Raw genomic sequence first — 18,041 nt, 5'->3', positions numbered from 1 at the left:
CGCCGTATTCAAGCAAGGCATGCATACCTACAGGCCAATAGTCTCATGATATCAGTCCTTGCAAGGTATCTGACCGAGCAACCTACAACGCCTGACTTCAACGAGTTGGCTCATGACAAAGGCAGAGTATACCCAAGCGCGACAAAGATCCATGTCAAGTAGGTTTCTGCTCACCATCCGAACCAACTCCGCTTTGGCGAGGCTTTTCTTTCGCCTCCTCATCAGCCTCGCGAATCCGATCCTCAAACCGTCGCAGCAAACGCCCAGTGGCTTCTACGTTCTTCCGCATCTGATCAGCATCCTCTTTCAGACGCTTTAGGTGCTCAGCGACGTGGAAACCGCTATCGGCTTCGGATATCTCACTGGCACGGGCGGCAGCGTGGTCGAAGTGTCGCAACAACTCTTTTTGTCTTGACCAGGTTGTGCGGATTCGCTCGGTGGCGATGCGCGGGCCACGATAGTTGTGTTGAGCAACCTCGGCTGAATCGTGTGGAAATTCGTACGGCACCGTGGTGGATTGGGATGTTGCATCGGGCTCGACGTTTGATCCTGTTTGCTCGATTTGCCGTAGTTGCTTCAGGGCATCGCGTTCGTGGTACTCGAGGATTGCACATCGGGTAACTATGTCAGCGGCCATGTTGTTCAGCAGCTGGATTTCCCGTCGGAGCAGATCCTTCTCCCCGTCTTCCTCTGCATGCTGATAAAACTCGTGTTCTTTCTGCCCAAGGTATCCCCAGACGTATTGCCACTCCGAACCGATGTTGTTCTTGAGCTCTCGAACTTGCTCCAACCAGTCTTGTATTTTACTTGCATCTCTTGACTGGAGATTGTCCTTGTACGCGCGGTAGCCGTTCTCTATATCGGGTCCTGCAAGTTCACCCTCCTTGAATTCGGTCTGGAAGACAGTCTCTTTGTCCATCTCAGCCTTCAATGCATGCAACGGGCTACCATGCGGTGACTGCTGACCACCAGGACTACCGCTAGACCCTCCCATCCCTCCGATACCGCCGAGTTGTAGAGGACTCCGAAGAATAGTCATCGTCTGAGACGTGTGATACCAGAGCGCGAGTTTGCCGATTCGAGAAAGGGACGATTTGGCCTTTTCGTTCTCCTGCAACTTTTCATACTCTCTGAGCCGGTTTGCCGTAATTGAGTAGTCGAAGAGCTGTAGGAGTTGTGGGGGCAGGCGAACAATGTAGAATTGTCCGGCCTTGTATCCGAGCGCACACCCAACTGTAGCCGCTCCGAAGAATCGCGCGAAGCCGTAGACGCCGGGTAGAGCACGCGGGTTCAGTGCCAAAAATGCGCCCACTACTCCTCCCCCAAGTGTCGCATCCTCCCACGTCCAGTGCTTTGTCCGTTCCCATAGCTTGCCCGGCTTGGGCTGTATCCCTTCCATCTTGAAGACGCCCCGGTGCAGTTCATGTTGCCCATAGATTCCAGATGCGGTAAATGTGAGGTCTACGGCACCGATCAAGGCGGCGGACTTGAGGAACACGCCAGGTCGTGAGCGGCCAACCAGGGCGAAGCCGCCAGTAACGGCTGCAGCGGCGATTGAGGATCTCCATGGCGATGCGATAAGGTCGCGTTGTGTAGCGATTGCGCCAGGTGGTCTCCCGGTGATGGCATGCTGACTCTCGCCTGGATTATGTTAGGATACTGGGGCTACATCTGGTCGCGAAACTCACCTTCAGGAACCAGCAACCGCACCATGGTGGATTATGACTTTTCCAGCGTGTGCAAAGGTGGAGGTAAAGCCGTGGTCGCCATCGGAGGTTGATGTTGCGACGTTGATGCGGCGTAGACGGAGGTGCTGGAAGGTACACGCGCTTCCAAGATTCCGAGGGGCGCGTCCATGATGTCGAGGCGAAGATGCAGCGACCCTTGCGATAGCGCATCCGCCGCGACAATCGTACTTGAATACCCTTGCATTACCATTGTTTCCACCAGTGCTGAATCTCCATAAAATGCATGCGCCTGGAAATGTTTTTTGGGTATGTAATGTTATCCTGGAATTATCCTGTAAATCTCCAGGCTACTGTATATCTTGTTGTACGCATCGTTGATTGAACTTAGTGTGCTGCTTGTTTGGAGTGGCAAATAGGGGATTGTGTATAAAAGTACCACGTCAAGCTTACAACCTAAGTTACTTGAGCTTCCGACTATCTCAACGACCAATGGTCAGATCACTCCAAAACTATCAGTGTGCATCGTCTACCATCGTAAGCTAGTCAGATTACCCCTCCATCGTTCGTGTTCACGTTGTGGTCCCCACATATGCGAAATCAGCCGCCCATCACTGAGCCGTAGCTCCACTATGACTCAACCAATTACTTTATTATCACTATGGGTTGTTCATGCAGAGCGGGGCAATAAGATGCAGCCAAACCTGATGTGCTTAGATTATAGAGCCACTAATTGACCATCTCTCCATCAACAGCTGCAACAGCAAAATTGGTCTTATGGTGTATGTACCAAGCATTCGTCTTCCGACCAACAAATTCTGACATACAACAGCTAGTGGTATGATTCTCGCTTAGTAAGTTGACCGTGCCACAAGTCGCCCTTCTCATCCTAACACCTCACAGGGGTAAACCCAAGCACAGCTTGCGAGAGGCCCCGCGTTCGAGTCGCGGTAAGACCCATTACTTTTTTTTTGCGTTCGAGAGAGACCTGGTCTTGAAAAGTGATAATAGCTAGTAGTGTGATGCTCGCTTATTCGAGCTCTCTTTTGCTCGGTCGGTTGCTCTCTTGATTCACAAACGACTGCAACACGCCCCGCATACATGCTGAGCGACAAGACATCAAACCAAACAGCACACTTAGATCTGAACACTCAGTCATGGCTAAAGACAACAGGACTCATACTTCCAAATGCGTCCCAGGACGTGTTTGAACGAATCCACTTTCTTTGTCTCACTTTCATTGTTAACCCGTCTCGGAGAGCAGAGCTACCTTCATGCCAACATCAACATACAAACATTTCCAGGAAAGCAGTTTTCATCCTCAATCTATCCGGGTACGCCACCTGGAATTTGCAACCTTCCCCGAACCTACGCGCGGTCGCCTTCTCAGTCGCGACTCTACCTACTATCAAGCTCTACTTCCGGCCCTTCGTTCTGGTGAACCAGGCGTCTTCTTCTTTTCTCTTTGCATCCTCGGCTTGTTTCTTTTGATCTTGTCTCTCTTTATATTCTCTTCGGTCTGTAGCGTCAGCTACTCCCTCGCAAGCCTGGCACCCACCGCTCGCATAGTAGTCAATTCCGTGCGCCTCACATCGCAGCAGGTGCTTTCTGCACCAGCCGGTCTGTCCACACCAGCAGTGGTGTGTTACCTTGGATCCATATTTTCGTGCCATAGTAAGAGTTGAAAAGGGTCGGGAAGTCTGTTCAGTTGAGTGCTGGTGTGAATCGATACACGTGTTATGCTCGATTACTTAGAGAGTACCCAGGCGTATTTAACTACCCAGGGGACGGGTTATTGGGCTTTGAGTTGAAAAGCAGTGTAACCACCGCCTTTCTCTGGGCGCTCGTTCTTCGTCTTGCTGCTTCATTCGCACATGGAAACCTTTCGGATCGTATCGAGTCCCACAATCTCTTTGTGAAAGTCGCCCTCCAGCACTGTTACATTTCACACAATACTCGCAGGACCTCTTATAACGTTGAAAACCGCTGTTCCTTTATTGGAGTTTGCCAACCAGACTCCACCACTCCATTGGTCTGGAAATATGTCCGATACGAAGATGTCACCCAGCGCTACGCCTTTGGAACAGACGGAGCCCGCGCGAGATACTGGGAATGACTCGGCTTCTATCGCGAGTTCCGACGTTTCGACTACCTCTACTGAAATGTTCGAACATGAGCCCTTCGAAACTTTCCAGTTCAAGGTAGTCGACCTATGTCAGAAGGAGTGGCCGAATCTCTCGAAAGACTCCTTCACCATCACGCGTATGGATGGTGGCTCTTACAACCGCGTGATCAACATCCAGGTCGACGGGTCTCGATATCAAGCTAGCTGGGTTGAGCGGCAGATACGCTGGTTTCTTCGAACGTTTTGTCCCGGTATGTTACGCAAGACGGAGCTCAGAGACTATGTGCTGCGTATACCGCGTATGGAGCATGCGTGGGTTGAACACGAAGTCTCTATCCTCAAGTTTCTTGCTGCGACGAGCATTCCAGTACCCAGGATCAAGACTTTCAGCTTCTCAACTGAGAACCCAATTGGTAGCCGATATACGATCCAGCCACGTGTTCCGGGGAAGTCAGTAATCGACGTCTATTCTGAGCTCAACACGCAGCAGCGCATCTCCTTCGCGCGAGATCTAGGCTCTGCACTGAAGGAGATGAGCAAGATCCAGTCGCCATCTCCTGGCACACTGAATCCAGAAAGCATTCTCGCTGGATCATCAGAAACGCAGCTACTGCGATTACAATGCCCACCACGAAACGCGTTTCGCCAAACCAATGAGGTCTTCGTGGCAGCTACCCCTCAAACTGTTCGAGAATTCCTCATGTCACAATTCGCTCGTCAACGCGCATTCGACCTAACCCTCAATCGTAAATTCCTGAACCCTTGGAAACCGTTCACAGCCATCATTCAGCATCTACACACGCTTGGCTTTCTTAACGACAACATCTACGCACTCACACACATGGATCTCGAGCCACGCAACATGCTCATCCACATCACCTCTCCCACCACCGCTACCCTCTCCGCAATCTTAGACTGGGATGAAACCGTCTTCGCCCCCACCTTCATGAATTGCCGATCCCCATACTGGCTGTGGAATTTCGAAGAGAGCGATGACGAACCGGAAGAGGCTGATGCCAACGATATACCGGAAGACGTCGATCTTGCGGCCGTAAAGAAGTCCTTTGAGGATGCTGCTGGTGAGAACTATTGTAAGTTGGCCTATACGCCTGAGTACAGGATTGCGAGGGATATTACAAGATTGGCTATCATGGGTATTTGGTCTAATATGGACTATGATGAGGCGAAGGAGATTCTGAAAGAGTGGAACGCGGCCTATCCACAACTGGAGGTATGTGGGATTTTTGATGATGGGGAAGAGGATTAGGGTTGTGAGAAAGTGCGATTCCGTCATAATAGTGTAAGAAAGGTCGTTACAGGGCATTTCAATGTTTCCATTACTCACTATCGCTTCTTGAGCACCGAAATGAGTGAAACCAATGCGGCATAGCAAACCCATACAATGGGCACTCTTAGAAGCCGTCAGTCTTGCTCCACCCTCCTCCAACTTTGTCGTCTTCTTTCCTTCATTACTTCAAACCCGTAGTCACCCCACCTCCAGCAAACGCGCCGTCTTCACTTCCTCTTATCATCCTTTCCATCAACATTATCGTCCTCTTCGCCATTGCAACCCTCATCGTCCGTCAAGTCCGAAATAAGTACAATGTCCTGTTTGAGCTCTTCTGGGTCCTCTTGACACACAGTGTACGAAGGCCAGTCATCACTCAGCATGAGTACGCTCCTGGTTTCGGATACTACCCCGCCGTTGAAGCGAAATTCTGCCCTCTTGCGCTTCTTCGTGTATTGCCCTGCAAGGATTTCCGCGGCTAGAACCAGAGCGTTGTTCGGGACAGCGCGCTCATCCGAGCCCATGTCACTCATCTTGGAGAAAGCGATGAAGGTTCGGAAGTGAGGGTGGTGTCTGTATCTTCCCTCTTCGCCAATATTTTTGATGAGTTGGTAAATTGAGTCGGGATGATCGCAGGAAAGCGGAATAAAGTCGAGCTTGTAGTCACCGTGAGGAAACGTCCACTTCAAGAACCGATCGATCAGCCACAGCAAGTCCCCGACGTTGGCGGGCAAGTAGTCTTTCCGGACTTTGGCGACATAGCGGGCGATCGAGTCTGGGCCTAAGTCCTTCGAAGGGAAAGGTAGTGCGCGCTGGGTCTCAGATTGAGCGAAGAACGACGCTGCAATGTACCTACTGTCCGGGGAGAAACGAAAACCGCCGAGCCATCCGGGAAGGAGGACATCCGAGAGTTTGCGTCCAGTGATCTTCTCCCAATGATAAAAGAACAATTCGGACACGAAGTTCGATCCCAGGGTGATGCTGAGACTTGCGATTGGGAGTGTCTCCAGCTTGGCCTTCCCGGTGGCTGTCGGTGTACGTCTACCCATGCTTACTCCAAGTTGATTGCGTATGTCGATCCCGCCAGGCGTGCTACATGCGAGGTTAGAAGATATCTGAATGTGTCAAAGAAAGACTTACTAGTAAAGATATCTCTTCTCCGCTGTGTAAGAGAAGCGATGGTCGGGTGGTAAGATGAAATTCGAGAGCGACCACGACTTTCCGTTACCTTCCGAATCTTGTTCCGACCATTTGAGCGAGTGGCGCTTGGAGTCCAAACCAGTCCCAAGTTCCCAGGTGTATTCCTCAATCTCAACTTCGTATCCGACGCCGAGCTTAGCCATATCTGAGGGTTCTTTCGTTTGAGTGTGGTATGGATTTCGGAAGATGCGAAACGCTCGTCGGTGGTGTATAAGCAAAAGGCTCGAATCAGAGATTTCATACACGATTGTGCGTTTGATATGGACCCTGCCAAGCTTTTTGTGGTCTCATCTGTCTGGTGTTTGTTGGAGTGAGTGAAAGGTGAAAGAATGTTTACGATGAGGTCATCACGGCCGTCAAACTTGGAGAAAAGTCCATACGAGTGACTTCAATAGTATACGCAAAAGATGTTCAAGTGTCAGCTTAAGCTAAATACTATGTTGATCTTGTCAAAAAGCGGGTGTAATTGCCATTGCTGTGAACGTACCACCGCCTCTCTCCGTTTGCGAAATCAAACGTCCAGAATCAGCCACCCAGCAACGAAGCCAGGGCGACGTTGGATCCTTCATCTCTGAAGCAAGCTGCAACTCGCTTTAAGACTCACCAAAAACACCAAGCAGCCTTCTTTGTGAGGATATAGGACACGCTCGCAGCGTTGCAACTCACCCTTCGACCCGGAATTTAGGTTTCCATAGTGAAAAGCTTGAGTCTTGAAAACAGCAAAATGCATCATCATCCGTCGTCGCACTATATTATACAGATCATTGAATCGAGCCGCAAATACCTTCGCAGTTCAAAAGTAACCTTACTGTTGATTCTGAAACGGTGAGGGGTCGTGATGTGCAAAGAGACATGCCACCACCCAACCACGTGCCAACATACCTAGGTAGTCTGGTATCTCTACGCAAGCCACATTCACTGTTGATCACGCCCTACGCGCATCTCCGCCGTCTATCCTAATCGCTGATCGGACATCTGACCAAAAGCCATCGTGTCTCATGCACATCAAGGTTGCGAGCGGCTCGATGCAAGTCCGCCGCTAGACTAGCCTCAACACTAAAATTGGGGTAGATCTGGGGAAAGCGCGCGTGGCGCTGCGGAGTGTCTCCGGCTGGATATCGATGGCAGATACAGTTGAGAGACGGCCCGCACGCTGGTTGGTCGCTTAAAGCCATGCTGGGAAAATGGCGCACAAGCTGAGAGGTCTATCTGAGAGCTGGACTATGAGCTATATTCGTTCTCGGTGGAATGAGTCCGATAGACACGAATATGGGGATTGAAGACACAGGTGGAATGCAAGAGGAAGCACAGCAAGTGGTGATGTAGATGAAGTTATAGTAGTATCATAATTCATAGATGATTGGATATATACAATGCTGCGCTATCAAGCGAAAATCAAACAGCTAGTCGGGTATTTACAATTGTGGTAGGGAATCTCTCATAACTCTTCGTAAGCTCCGTGGAGTAGATGCTTAGACAACAGTCTTCTCAGGGTACTCGGTGTAGGTAGCGCTCCTCTTGCGGGAAGCATCAGCCTCAATATCAGTAAGGCTGGCGCGGCGGTTGTCGGCGTGCATGTCCTGGACGTCCTGGAAGGAGATGGAAGGAACGAAGCCAGGAGACTTCCAGGCCTGGGAGCACTTGCCGTAGAGCTCGTCGACTTGCTCGAGGGAAAGACCCTTGGTCTCGTAGATCATGGCCCAGACGAAGAAGATGCAGATGAAGCAGCATCCGCCCCAGACGAAGAAGACCTTGGCGCCCATGTTGGCGTTGCCGGGTCCGTCGTTGACCATGTAGGGGGTGGCGTATCCGATGGCAAAGTTGAGGAGCCAGTTGGATGCAGTTGTCATGGAGAGGGACTTGGCGCGGACCTTGAGAGGGAAGATCTCACCAGTCACAACCCATGCGACAGGTCCCCATGAGCAGGCGAAGAAGAAGATGTAGATGCAGACGAATGCAATCAAGGCCTGCTGGGCAGCCTGGTTATCAATACCAGCAACGGTACCGGTGATGGCAACAATGAATTGGCTGCAGAAAGTCAGTACATGTCTCATTTGCGCTTCGTGAAATCAGAACTTACCAGACAGCCATACCGACGGCACCGAAGAGGAGAAGGTTGCGGCGACCCCACTTCTCGACAAGGTAGAGACCAGGGAAGGTGGAGGCGACGTTGACGCAGGAAGTAATCATAGTGACGACGAAGGGGTTGCTGATGCCCGAGTTCTGGAAGAAGGATGTTCCGTAGTAGAAGATGAAGTTGACACCAGTGAGTTGCTGGAGAGACTGGAGGGCGCAACCAGTGAAAAGGCGCTTGCCCAAGTTACCACGGAAGCAGTCGAGGTAGGTGGCCTTGCCAAGAGACATCTCATACTCGTGGTTGGCAGTGATCTCAGCCAACTCCTCAACAAGAGCCGGGTCGTCAACATTGAGGCGGCGGAGGGTAGAGAGAGACTTGGCAGCCTTTTCTGGGCGGCCCTTCTTGATGAACCAGCGAGGAGTCTCAGGAAGCCAGATGCAACCGGTGAAGAGGATGATAGCCCAAGCGAATTGAACAGCGATAGGGATACGGTAGGAGCCAGTGTCGGTCCTGTCCTTTGTGGAGTTGTTGACGATAGCAGCAAGTAGAAGACCGATGGTGATAGCAAGCTGGTAGCAACCGACAATGGTACCACGGATCCACTTGGGAGCAGTCTCGGATTGATAGAGCGGGATGGTGGCACTGATCATACCGACTCCGTAGCCAGCGAAGAAACGTCCAGCAACGAACATGGGGATGGCAGTGGCGACGGTCTGGAGAATGACACCAACGCAGAAGACAATGTTGCTGACGACGAGACCGAGGCGGCGACCGAGAAAATCGGCAGTGGGTGCTGCGGTGAGAGCACCGAAGAAGGTACCGGCAGAGAGGATAGAGACGATCAAGGAGGTCTGCTCGGCGGTGACATCGAGCATGTTGTCCTTCTTGTTGACGTAGCCAGTGCTGAAAAGCTGTCGCCAGTGGTGCATTCCAAGAATACCACCAATGGTACCGGTATCATAACTGTAATTGTTAGTAGATCTCTGGAGAAAGGATCAATCGTACATACCCAAACAGAACACCACCAAAGGCAACGAACAGGCCGACCAAGATGGCGGGCGCGGTCGAGCCAGCTACGCCCTCAGGCTTCTTCAACATCAGACCCATGATTGGCAACTGTCTGTGGAAGTAAAATGGGTATGGAAGGAAGACTCAAGTCCAGAGAGATGGTTGAGTACTCGAATGAGGATGACTATCACTCCAAGGCGGGCTGCCCATCTTTAAGTACATTTGGGGAACTGTTCACCGAGCCTGGGGATCTCCATGGGCAGCTGTCTAGTCTGGAGACTGGAAGCATGGGGTCAGCGCGCTAGTCCCGCGGCTGGCCAGCAGGCTAGCGAGAGTAGGTCCGAAGCGACTGGGGTAGCTTAGTGGGTGGTCTTAGCCATGATGGTGTTGGAGCTAGAGCAGACCAGACGCTGACCACTAGCACGTCGCTGGCCTGTGGATGCCATAGCGTTCAAATCATCGTGAGCCAATTCTAGTAGATTTGGAAATCATGGAGCCGAGATTCAGTTAGCGCAACGTTACCCAGCGGTCCCACGTTCGTGTTGCTGGAAAACGATGGCAAATATCGTCGGGTTACGTGACACGCATGGTCAGTCTGCTGGCACACGCACCCAACAGTGAGATGACAGTCGCGTGCCGGGGCGAAGACGGGGCGTAGGAGCAGCTAGCTGATAGGACACTAGATGGTAAGCGTCGCCTTTAGCCGTCATGACCTGTCAAGTCGGGTGCGTGTAAGCCATGAACCACTGACCTCATTCTGCGGGGATGCATCTTGGTATGCAGGCAGAGACCGTTCATCGCCTCTGCTCGATAGACGTGGTTGCGGAGCAAACCACCAACTGATGTTCGTCTGTCGGTGATCATCGGACGAGTACAGCGCATTCCTTCACAAATCTGTGATGTTTCACTGGTCCATACGATCACCAATTGGCGACGCGTATGCAGACAAGCCTTTCCATGCGCGATTGCTTAGACGGACGGCATCCAACTGTTTGCAGTATGGTGGTAGAAGGATTCTGGAATATCGCGACTCCGGTGCTCGGTGTTGCTAACATTGGCCGAAGAGCTGGTACCAGCGGGCAGTCTGTGGGAAAACAAGCGCATATCGAAGAGGTGGGGAGATGAGTAGCGTGCAGGATTTTGCTTCTGGCCGCGCCAAAGTCGCAGAAAGACCCCAGGGTAAACGGGGTGCATTAGTTCCCATGCCCTCCGTGAGGCTCAACAAGCATGCTAGAGCACGATAGCGTGGTCTCGGCCAACCAGACGAGGCGGCTACGGTAGCCTCGAACCATGCACCCAGCGCTTGGTCGAACTGTCGGGAGGATTTTCTTGGCCTAACCGATGTAGGGCTGGCAGTCCGGTAGTGTTTAGCTGCGCAATGCATCTGGAGGCGAAAATCTCGTATGCATGGAGTCTGGCAGCAACTCCGCTCAATAATCGGGGTCCACTCGAGACGTGTTCTTGGAACAGAACACGGCTGGTCATGTGGTCTGGATACCGAGATCCACCAAGGCGGCTCCGATATGGCGTGTTTAGAGAGAATCGCGGCACGGAGAGTTGGTAAAGTCGGAGTCGCCTCCACTAGGCATGGGGCGCGTCACACCAGCGTGATTCCCCATGGAGTACGAGTTTCATGGGGATCACGAGACTCGATATCCAGCTGTCTCGTGACATTTTGCCAGGATGATGGTAATTTTGCAGAGATGACGGGCTTGTGCCAAATTCACAGGTCAGGTCAAGCTCGTAGGATCCTCGTTCAAGCTCGCGAGCCAAGACGGCTTGGCCGAGGCACGCTGGCGCCAGGCCGGATAGTCGCTTCCTCCGATCCGAGAAGTCGGAGGCACTGACCCGTAGTCTTCTCGGTATGAGCATGTCATGACACATCACGAAGTATTCCTTGATGTATGGCTGGACTGCAACGTCTCAATCGAAAGCGATCTTATCGTAAGGGTCTCATGCGCCTCCTCATAACCCTGGAGATATGACGACAGCATCTGCAGGCGAACATCAATGCGGGGGATCGACGCAAGCCACAATGTTCCCGCCACTGTCTGCGAGGTCACGAGAGACACGACATCAGCTGAAGAGCACGCGCACGCAGCACCATGTCTACCACGGAACACAGTACGCGCTTGACATGTGAATGACAAGCCCTGCCCTCGATCTAAGAATGGATACATTCAATGCGCATATACCCTCGCAAGCGAATGCGACTTTTCCTCGCCATTAGCAGAAAGCAATGATGGCCAGGCAAGCGACGTCCCTCGACCTGGCACCAATCTCATCTGCTCTTGGAGCTCTGCACTACCATTGTATCATTTCAAGCTCAATATGGTACTCTGCAATGGAGGAAGATCTCGTCGACTTTTGAGACGTGTTCGGTACTTACAGGAGGGTTACAAGTAATCCGAGGACCCAACACTTGATTCAACCTCTAATCCAGGAAATGTCATGGTATCTCTTTCTAGCAAACATCAAGTTGATGCAGAACCTTGAGTAAGTCATAGAAAGAGAAAGGTGCTCACTATCAACAGAAGCAAGTCGCACCTTCCTCGCCAACCAGCCAATGACAACACACCCCAACGCGTCGTGTCTTCCCCACCAAACGCGTCTTTCACTCACCCTCACCGCCCCTCCAAACAACCCAACTTCCATTCTGAAAAAAATTATGTCAGACACGCCAATTCCCATCCACGAGCCGCCGTCTCTGCCATCGTCACCCCTCCCCAAGCGAACTAAAGTCATTGACCCCACTCCTCTCTCGCACGCCTCCACTCTACCACGAGGAACAGACTCGGGCGCCGCTACACCCACACCTCTAGCAGCTTCACATCTCCCCAGCCACGACAACATGGCCGCACTACAACCTTCAGCGCCAGTCGGTGCTTCGTCATTAGCTAGTGCAGCGGCGGCGGAGCAACAATTGCAGGTACAATTGCTGAGCCCAAACGCCAAGGCGCCGACAAAGGGAAGCGCTTTCGCTGCTGGACACGATTTGTACAGCGCAGTAGAGACTGTGATTCCAGCGCGGGGGCGAGCATTGGTAGCGACGGATATCAAGATCTCAGTACCGGATGGGACGTGTACGTATCCTTCCCATACTGCATTCATTGAGGAGGGTACTGCAGACACCATACTAACCATGGTTCAATAGACGGCAGAGTAGCACCCCGCTCCGGCCTCGCCTACAAACACGGCATCGACACCCTCGCCGGCGTAATCGACGCAGACTACCGCGGCCCCGTCGGCGTCATCCTCGCCAACCTCTCCGAGAACGATTTCCCCGTCAAGATCGGTGACCGCATCGCCCAACTCATCGTCGAGCGCGTCGTCATGCCCAGCGTAGTCGTCGTCGATCAATTGGAAGACACAGTAAGGGGCGCCGGTGGCTTCGGCAGCACAGGAGGCTTTGGCGCAGCGGCGGCCGTTGCAACCCAGGCGGCGGAGACCGCGACAGAAGCTGCCGAGGTGGCAGAAGTAGCCGCGGACAGTGTGAAGGCTTAGGTGGCTGCACGCCAACTTAGGAAAAAACTGAACACTCTAGAGCCTACGTTGACGTTAGCTCGCCTACTTTGCAAGTTCTCGTTTTAATGTAGTCTGCAGACCTGTTAAGTTTTTTTCTTGTATAAGGTGCAAAACTAAACACCCTAGAGCCTACGTTGACGTTAGGTTACCTACTTTGCAGGTCTTTGTCTTGATGTAGTCTGCAGACCTGTTCAGTTATTTTTGTATGAGGTGGTAGCCACGAACTGACGATGCTTTGGCATTCATAGAATTCAACGCGTAACGTCTACACAACCAAATATCATGAATCACCCGCCTCCTTCTTTTCTCCCTCTCCAACAACCCTGCCCTGCGTCCCCGACTGAAGCACCTGCATCGCCCCACCATCCTTCGTGCCAACACCCAAATGCAGCACGTTCAACTCATCCGGCTTCCTCTCCCCAACATCCGCTGGTACACTCTGCCCCTCATACACCGCCCGTGGTTTAAACCGCTCAAGATCCGGCGGATCAATCATCTCCTTGACATACCGCGGAACCGTCACCTCACTCGCATTCATAAGCGCCAAATGCCTCTTCTTGCTCACCTCCTCATCAGCTTCATCGCCCTCACCCCTCCCTTCCTTCGCAGCACGCGCATCATACGCAGCCATCTTCTCCTGACACGCTGACGTCGTGCGCGTGAGTATTGCTTGCATAGACGCAAGAACCTTCTGACACGCCTTCGCCAACGGCAGTTCCTGCGCCGCCACATCGTCTGGTGAGCGCCAGCTCGGTTTCGTGTGCAGATCAAACTCGGGTGTGGACGCGTCGTGTACGGCTTCGATTAAACGCGGGATCGTGAGCGCGGCGAACATATCTCCTGTTCCTGAGAAGAAGAGCGGGAGTTGTGGGGTGTCGATGCGGAAGAGACGCGGTTTGTAGTCCGAGGTTGCGGTTGAGCCGATGATTGTGAGGTTTTCGATGTCGGAGAGGTCGATTTGGGGGGCGCGGAGTTGGGGGGCTGGGTGGGAGCTTGCTGCGTCGGGGTCTGATGGAGTATGCGTGCCGGTGCCGGCTTTGGATACTGGTCGCGAGGGTATGGTCTGGTTGTCGCGTGTTAAGCGGAGGGACGTGATGATTACGTGGGGGACTTGGTAGGTCTTGTGGAGGACTTGGATGGCGGCGGCGAGGGACTTGAGGTCGGTGATGGGGGTATCGGATAGTAGTCTGTGTTTCTGTTAGGAAATGCGGCTCGTATGCGACTAGTCTTTAGATGTACTCACTCGGCCTCGAATTGGTTCGGAAGTATGAGATCTGCCTCGCGTAACAGTCCTTTGTACTCTGGTACTTCGTCCTCTGGAATATACAACTTGCCATTGTCGCCCATGACCGGATCGAGCACTGTCTCTGTCAGTCCTGACTCCTGCCAGCTCACACGAGAACCCACCCCAGAAAAAGCTACCCGGCTTCGTGCCAGCATTGAACTTGATATCTCTACCAATCGTCCCTATCGTCTGTACGGCCTCAGCACTAGGCATGTATCCGGTCAAGAGAACGTCGAAGTTGGTAAGGTTCGCCTGCTGTAGCCCTTCGTAGAGCTCGAGGATTTCGCTCGCGGAGGTCTTTGTGCCTTTGACTTGCTTGTACGCCGTGTGGTTGCCTGAGATGTTAGCTATGCGCCAGTCGACGGGAATGAGCTACCGACTGTAGTGCACAGTGTTGATCGCAGAGACGTCGCAACCTAGCGATTGCATGACAAAAGTGGCCATTTTGTTCCCAACATAGCTCAGCTCAATGTCAGTGTACTGCATCTACCGCGACGACACGCGACTCACCCATGGACCACCTATAGCATGTTAGCAAGAAACAATCTCCCGCGCGTGAGTCTTACATGACTGGCAATCGCAAGCACGCGCGTGTCCGGTATCAGCGTGTCAGAAGCCATGATGTATGATAGTAAGAAACAGTCAAGTAAGGGAGGTGAAATAGAGCGTGCAGGCGGGGTACGTTGTTGATTTACTGTTGATCTCCTTATCTGAAATTCCGCGACATGACGTGAAGCCGTTGGTGGGGCAGTAGCTTTCCTTTTGTGCCTAGGGCGCGGAACACACCACGCGGCACCGCGTTTTCGCCAATGTCGCACGCCAGAACCTTGAACTAACAGACGCTCGATGCATATCAAAGCCATTGCGCCGCAAATCCCCCACGTCTATCCTGGAAACATGCCGCTCGTGCGTGAATGAAGTCATGATGCGTTTAGTCCTCGTCGCCAATCTGTTCATATTAGCAATGTGTTGGTGTCTTATGGGATATATACATACCTTGGGCGCGAGGTAGAACCTCAGGTAGCTGGACTCAAAGGGGTATTCGACAAGAAGGGGAACCTCGCTAGATAGACAGAGTTTGACTTGAGTTGACAGCCCGCTCGCCTTGCAGAAGTTGATCAGGTACTTGAGAGAGAAAGTGAGTGAGACAGGTTCATTCATCTCAACCGAAACGTTCTCCTCTGGCTTATCGACGCTGGTGGATGTCTTGAGGATGACGGAGCCCGAACCAATGTCGCCAGAGCATGCGAATTTGATTCCATCCTTAGTGCACTCAATCGAAACTGAAGCAAAGTTAGTTTGTTGTATAGTGTGCTGTCGCGCTGTCGCGTCTGGTTCGGGACGTACCTGACTCGGACAATGCGCCTAGGTCCCTGCAGATGCGCTGGAACTCAGCCGATGGCATCGAGACTGTTGCCGCGTAGTCCGTCTCAGGAATACCGAGATGTTCCTGGTCGATATCCATGAGCTTAATGTCATACTCGCTCAGCCTCGATGTGGTGCTGGATTCGAAGAGCAGGTTGACGACATCAGGCGAGTCCTCAGCCTTGATGGTAAGGGCGTCATCGTTTCCAGCGGCACGAAGAACCTTTGTAAGAGAACCGAGGTTGATTCCGAGCGCGATGTTGCGGTCGCAGCGGAAGGGATCGAAAGCTTCGGATTTGAGCATCATGGAAACAAGTGCGACGTGCGAGTTGTCCATGGCCTGGAGCGCGATGCCCGAATCATTGCAGTCGAAGTTGCAGTCCTGTACGAGGTCCTTGATGGCGTCGACGACCTGTTGCTGTCAGAATAGCTTCTGCTACATTTCCTACGCGAACGTACCTTCTTGAGGATTTGGGCCTGGGGTAGTTTTGCCTCGAGCACTGCAGATGGTTAACTATGTCAGCCACATGTCAACGAAGATACATACTGTTGACTGTGGACGGAGATTAAGAGGGTACGATAACGCTGACGGGGGTATACAAAGCGCGGTGGTGCAGGAGACAATTGCGGTGGAGGCAACAATCAATGGAGGGGAACGCGAAAGTGGTTGGCGAACGCGTCGGCCACGCGCTAACTCAGCACAGGGCATAAAGTACCGCCAAGACCATACCCTTCGTGCTTGACTGGTTCCGGATTGCTCAGTACTAATTGCTCCTGACAATGAATATGTTGATTGTGATTTGAATGTCCGACATGGTACTTTGCTTCCACAAGAGGATGTGCAACATTTCAGAAGATGCGAAATCATGTCAATTTAATTCAAGTATCAAACATCGCGCATCGATGTATTCAGGTGGGTATCATGATGAAGTGATGCAGCAACAACCCATCCGCATCCCGAAAGCACTCTTCGGAGCTTCGATTGCTTCTCGCCTCTTCTACGAGTTGCACTCACAGCCTAACCGCTGGCCTGCCGCCAAGTGCTTCTTTTCACGGCCATGTGCTTGTATCTCGTGCATCTGTCACTTGCGGTCATGTCCACCACACAAGCATCGAAGCCCAGCGCTTTACTAACCCATCGATACCATACCATCCGTGGTATACATGCGCCCTCAACCCAATAGTCCATTTATATCGCAACATGGTATTCTCATGCTCTGACCAAGCCATAGAACAGTGTCCAAGTAAGAACGAATCCACTCAACCCTCCAAACACATCGCCCAGCCACAGATCACCCAGCGGCCGGTAAAAGTATGCGCCAGGCTTGCCATTTGTCTTGAGCGCAAATAGCAGCGCCGATACTACGAGCGATCCGAGGAGATAGAATATGAAGCCTGTGTAAGACTCGAGGCCTAATGTGCCTGCGGCGACGCCGAAGAGGGATGCGGTGAGACTGCGGATGTTGGAGATGACCTGTATTGAGTCTGTATCAGTACAAGAAGATCAAAGCGGAAGAGAGACAAGATTGATGTCGCGCAATATGGCTCAAAGAGCTTGATGGAGGGCGTACCTGAGTGTTGTGCTGTACGCTACTTGCGACAATTGGGTGGATGGCGAGTTCTCGCTCTTCGTTCAGTGCCGATGCCGCCATTGTGTATGTCTTGTGATCTCGGACAATTGAAGCGTCAGATCCCGACTGGTTGTTGCGGAGATAGGTGTTCGGTCGATACACGGGCGATGAGTTCGGCCGTGTGATTGCTGCTTCGTCCGGAGCGCCTCAGTGCAGGATCGATTGTGACGTCGTGGATATATGCAGGCGACGGAGAGGTCTGCGATGTATGTGGAATGCGCGAAGTGTCGTGTGAATGCGCGATGATGCTGTGCTGGCTGCTTGGGGTAGTCGCAGTGCTGGCTGGACCTTCCGACGGTAGTGGAGTTGAGTGGAGGGTGGTCCGTGCCTGGACCCTGCCATCATCCATGGATGCGCGCGCGAACACGAACGACCCACGAACACCTGTCACATCACCCTTTAATTTGCCTGACAGCACGAGTTCTGTAATCTAGGTTTCGCTCTAGTTATTCAATGGGATTACTATTCTCTATGTATACTCATATATCGTCATACAGGGGACCATATCCCTCGAGATACCTTAATCTGTCAGCCCGATGCGCCGCTTCATCGTACAGGACGAGCACTCACCGTTCCAAATGTGGGGCCAGGAAGTAGTTTGGCATTTCTCTTGCGGCTCGTAGATATGCGATCGCATGCTGAAAATATCGACCGTTGGCTCTTACTGATGTGACATTTCCCAGACTCATGAACGATTCGGCAGCCTGGTTAAAGTTAACGAGAGAACATATTAACTGTGGCTTTACTTATTGTAGACAGCAGGTAACCTGTAACCACTCCCTGTTCCGTCGCTACGTATACTGCACGCTGGAGATATTCGGTAGCTGGTAAAAGTAATCCTCTGGCTTCGAC

The 18,041-nt window shown here is 52.3% G+C and overlaps 5 protein-coding genes across 5 annotated transcripts; 1 reads left to right on the top strand and 4 right to left on the bottom strand.

The window, feature by feature from the left end:
* Positions 1 to 154: 154 nt before the first annotated feature.
* Positions 155 to 1,713, bottom strand: J4E78_010486 (uncharacterized protein; the record flags this gene model as incomplete). Its single annotated transcript, XM_049371064.1, has 2 exons — positions 155 to 1,641; positions 1,689 to 1,713. The coding sequence occupies 2 exons, from the start codon at positions 1,711 to 1,713 to the stop codon at positions 155 to 157; spliced, it is 1,512 nt and encodes a 503-aa protein (XP_049217217.1).
* Positions 1,714 to 3,847: 2,134 nt separating this feature from the next.
* Positions 3,848 to 5,077, top strand: J4E78_010485 (uncharacterized protein; the record flags this gene model as incomplete). Its single annotated transcript, XM_049371063.1, has 1 exon — positions 3,848 to 5,077. The coding sequence occupies one exon, from the start codon at positions 3,848 to 3,850 to the stop codon at positions 5,075 to 5,077; it is 1,230 nt and encodes a 409-aa protein (XP_049217216.1).
* A 248-nt stretch (positions 5,078 to 5,325) lies between these two features.
* J4E78_010484 (uncharacterized protein) lies at positions 5,326 to 6,441 on the bottom strand (the record flags this gene model as incomplete). The annotated part of the gene is made up of 2 exons (XM_049371062.1): positions 5,326 to 6,190; positions 6,239 to 6,441. 2 exons carry the CDS (start codon positions 6,439 to 6,441, stop codon positions 5,326 to 5,328), a joined length of 1,068 nt encoding a protein of 355 aa, XP_049217215.1.
* Positions 6,442 to 7,770: 1,329 nt separating this feature from the next.
* Positions 7,771 to 9,482, bottom strand: J4E78_010483 (uncharacterized protein; the record flags this gene model as incomplete). The annotated part of the gene is made up of 3 exons (XM_049371061.1): positions 7,771 to 8,326; positions 8,379 to 9,338; positions 9,385 to 9,482. The coding sequence occupies 3 exons, from the start codon at positions 9,480 to 9,482 to the stop codon at positions 7,771 to 7,773; spliced, it is 1,614 nt and encodes a 537-aa protein (XP_049217214.1).
* A 5,642-nt stretch (positions 9,483 to 15,124) lies between these two features.
* Positions 15,125 to 17,210, bottom strand: PCN1 (DNA polymerase delta processivity factor; the record flags this gene model as incomplete). The annotated part of the gene is made up of 6 exons (XM_049371060.1): positions 15,125 to 15,142; positions 15,190 to 15,476; positions 15,541 to 15,970; positions 16,018 to 16,058; positions 16,855 to 17,032; positions 17,130 to 17,210. 6 exons carry the CDS (start codon positions 17,208 to 17,210, stop codon positions 15,125 to 15,127), a joined length of 1,035 nt encoding a protein of 344 aa, XP_049217213.1.
* Between the last annotated feature and the right edge of the window lie 831 nt (positions 17,211 to 18,041).

The sequence above is a fragment of the Alternaria triticimaculans genome, assembly GCF_023758025.1.
Source record: "Alternaria triticimaculans strain BMP 0046 chromosome Unknown scaffold_33, whole genome shotgun sequence".
In the NCBI taxonomy this organism is placed as follows: Eukaryota; Fungi; Ascomycota; class Dothideomycetes; order Pleosporales; family Pleosporaceae; genus Alternaria; species Alternaria triticimaculans.
Note: the sequence above shows the minus strand (reverse complement) of the source record. Positions and strands in the feature narration are given on the sequence as shown.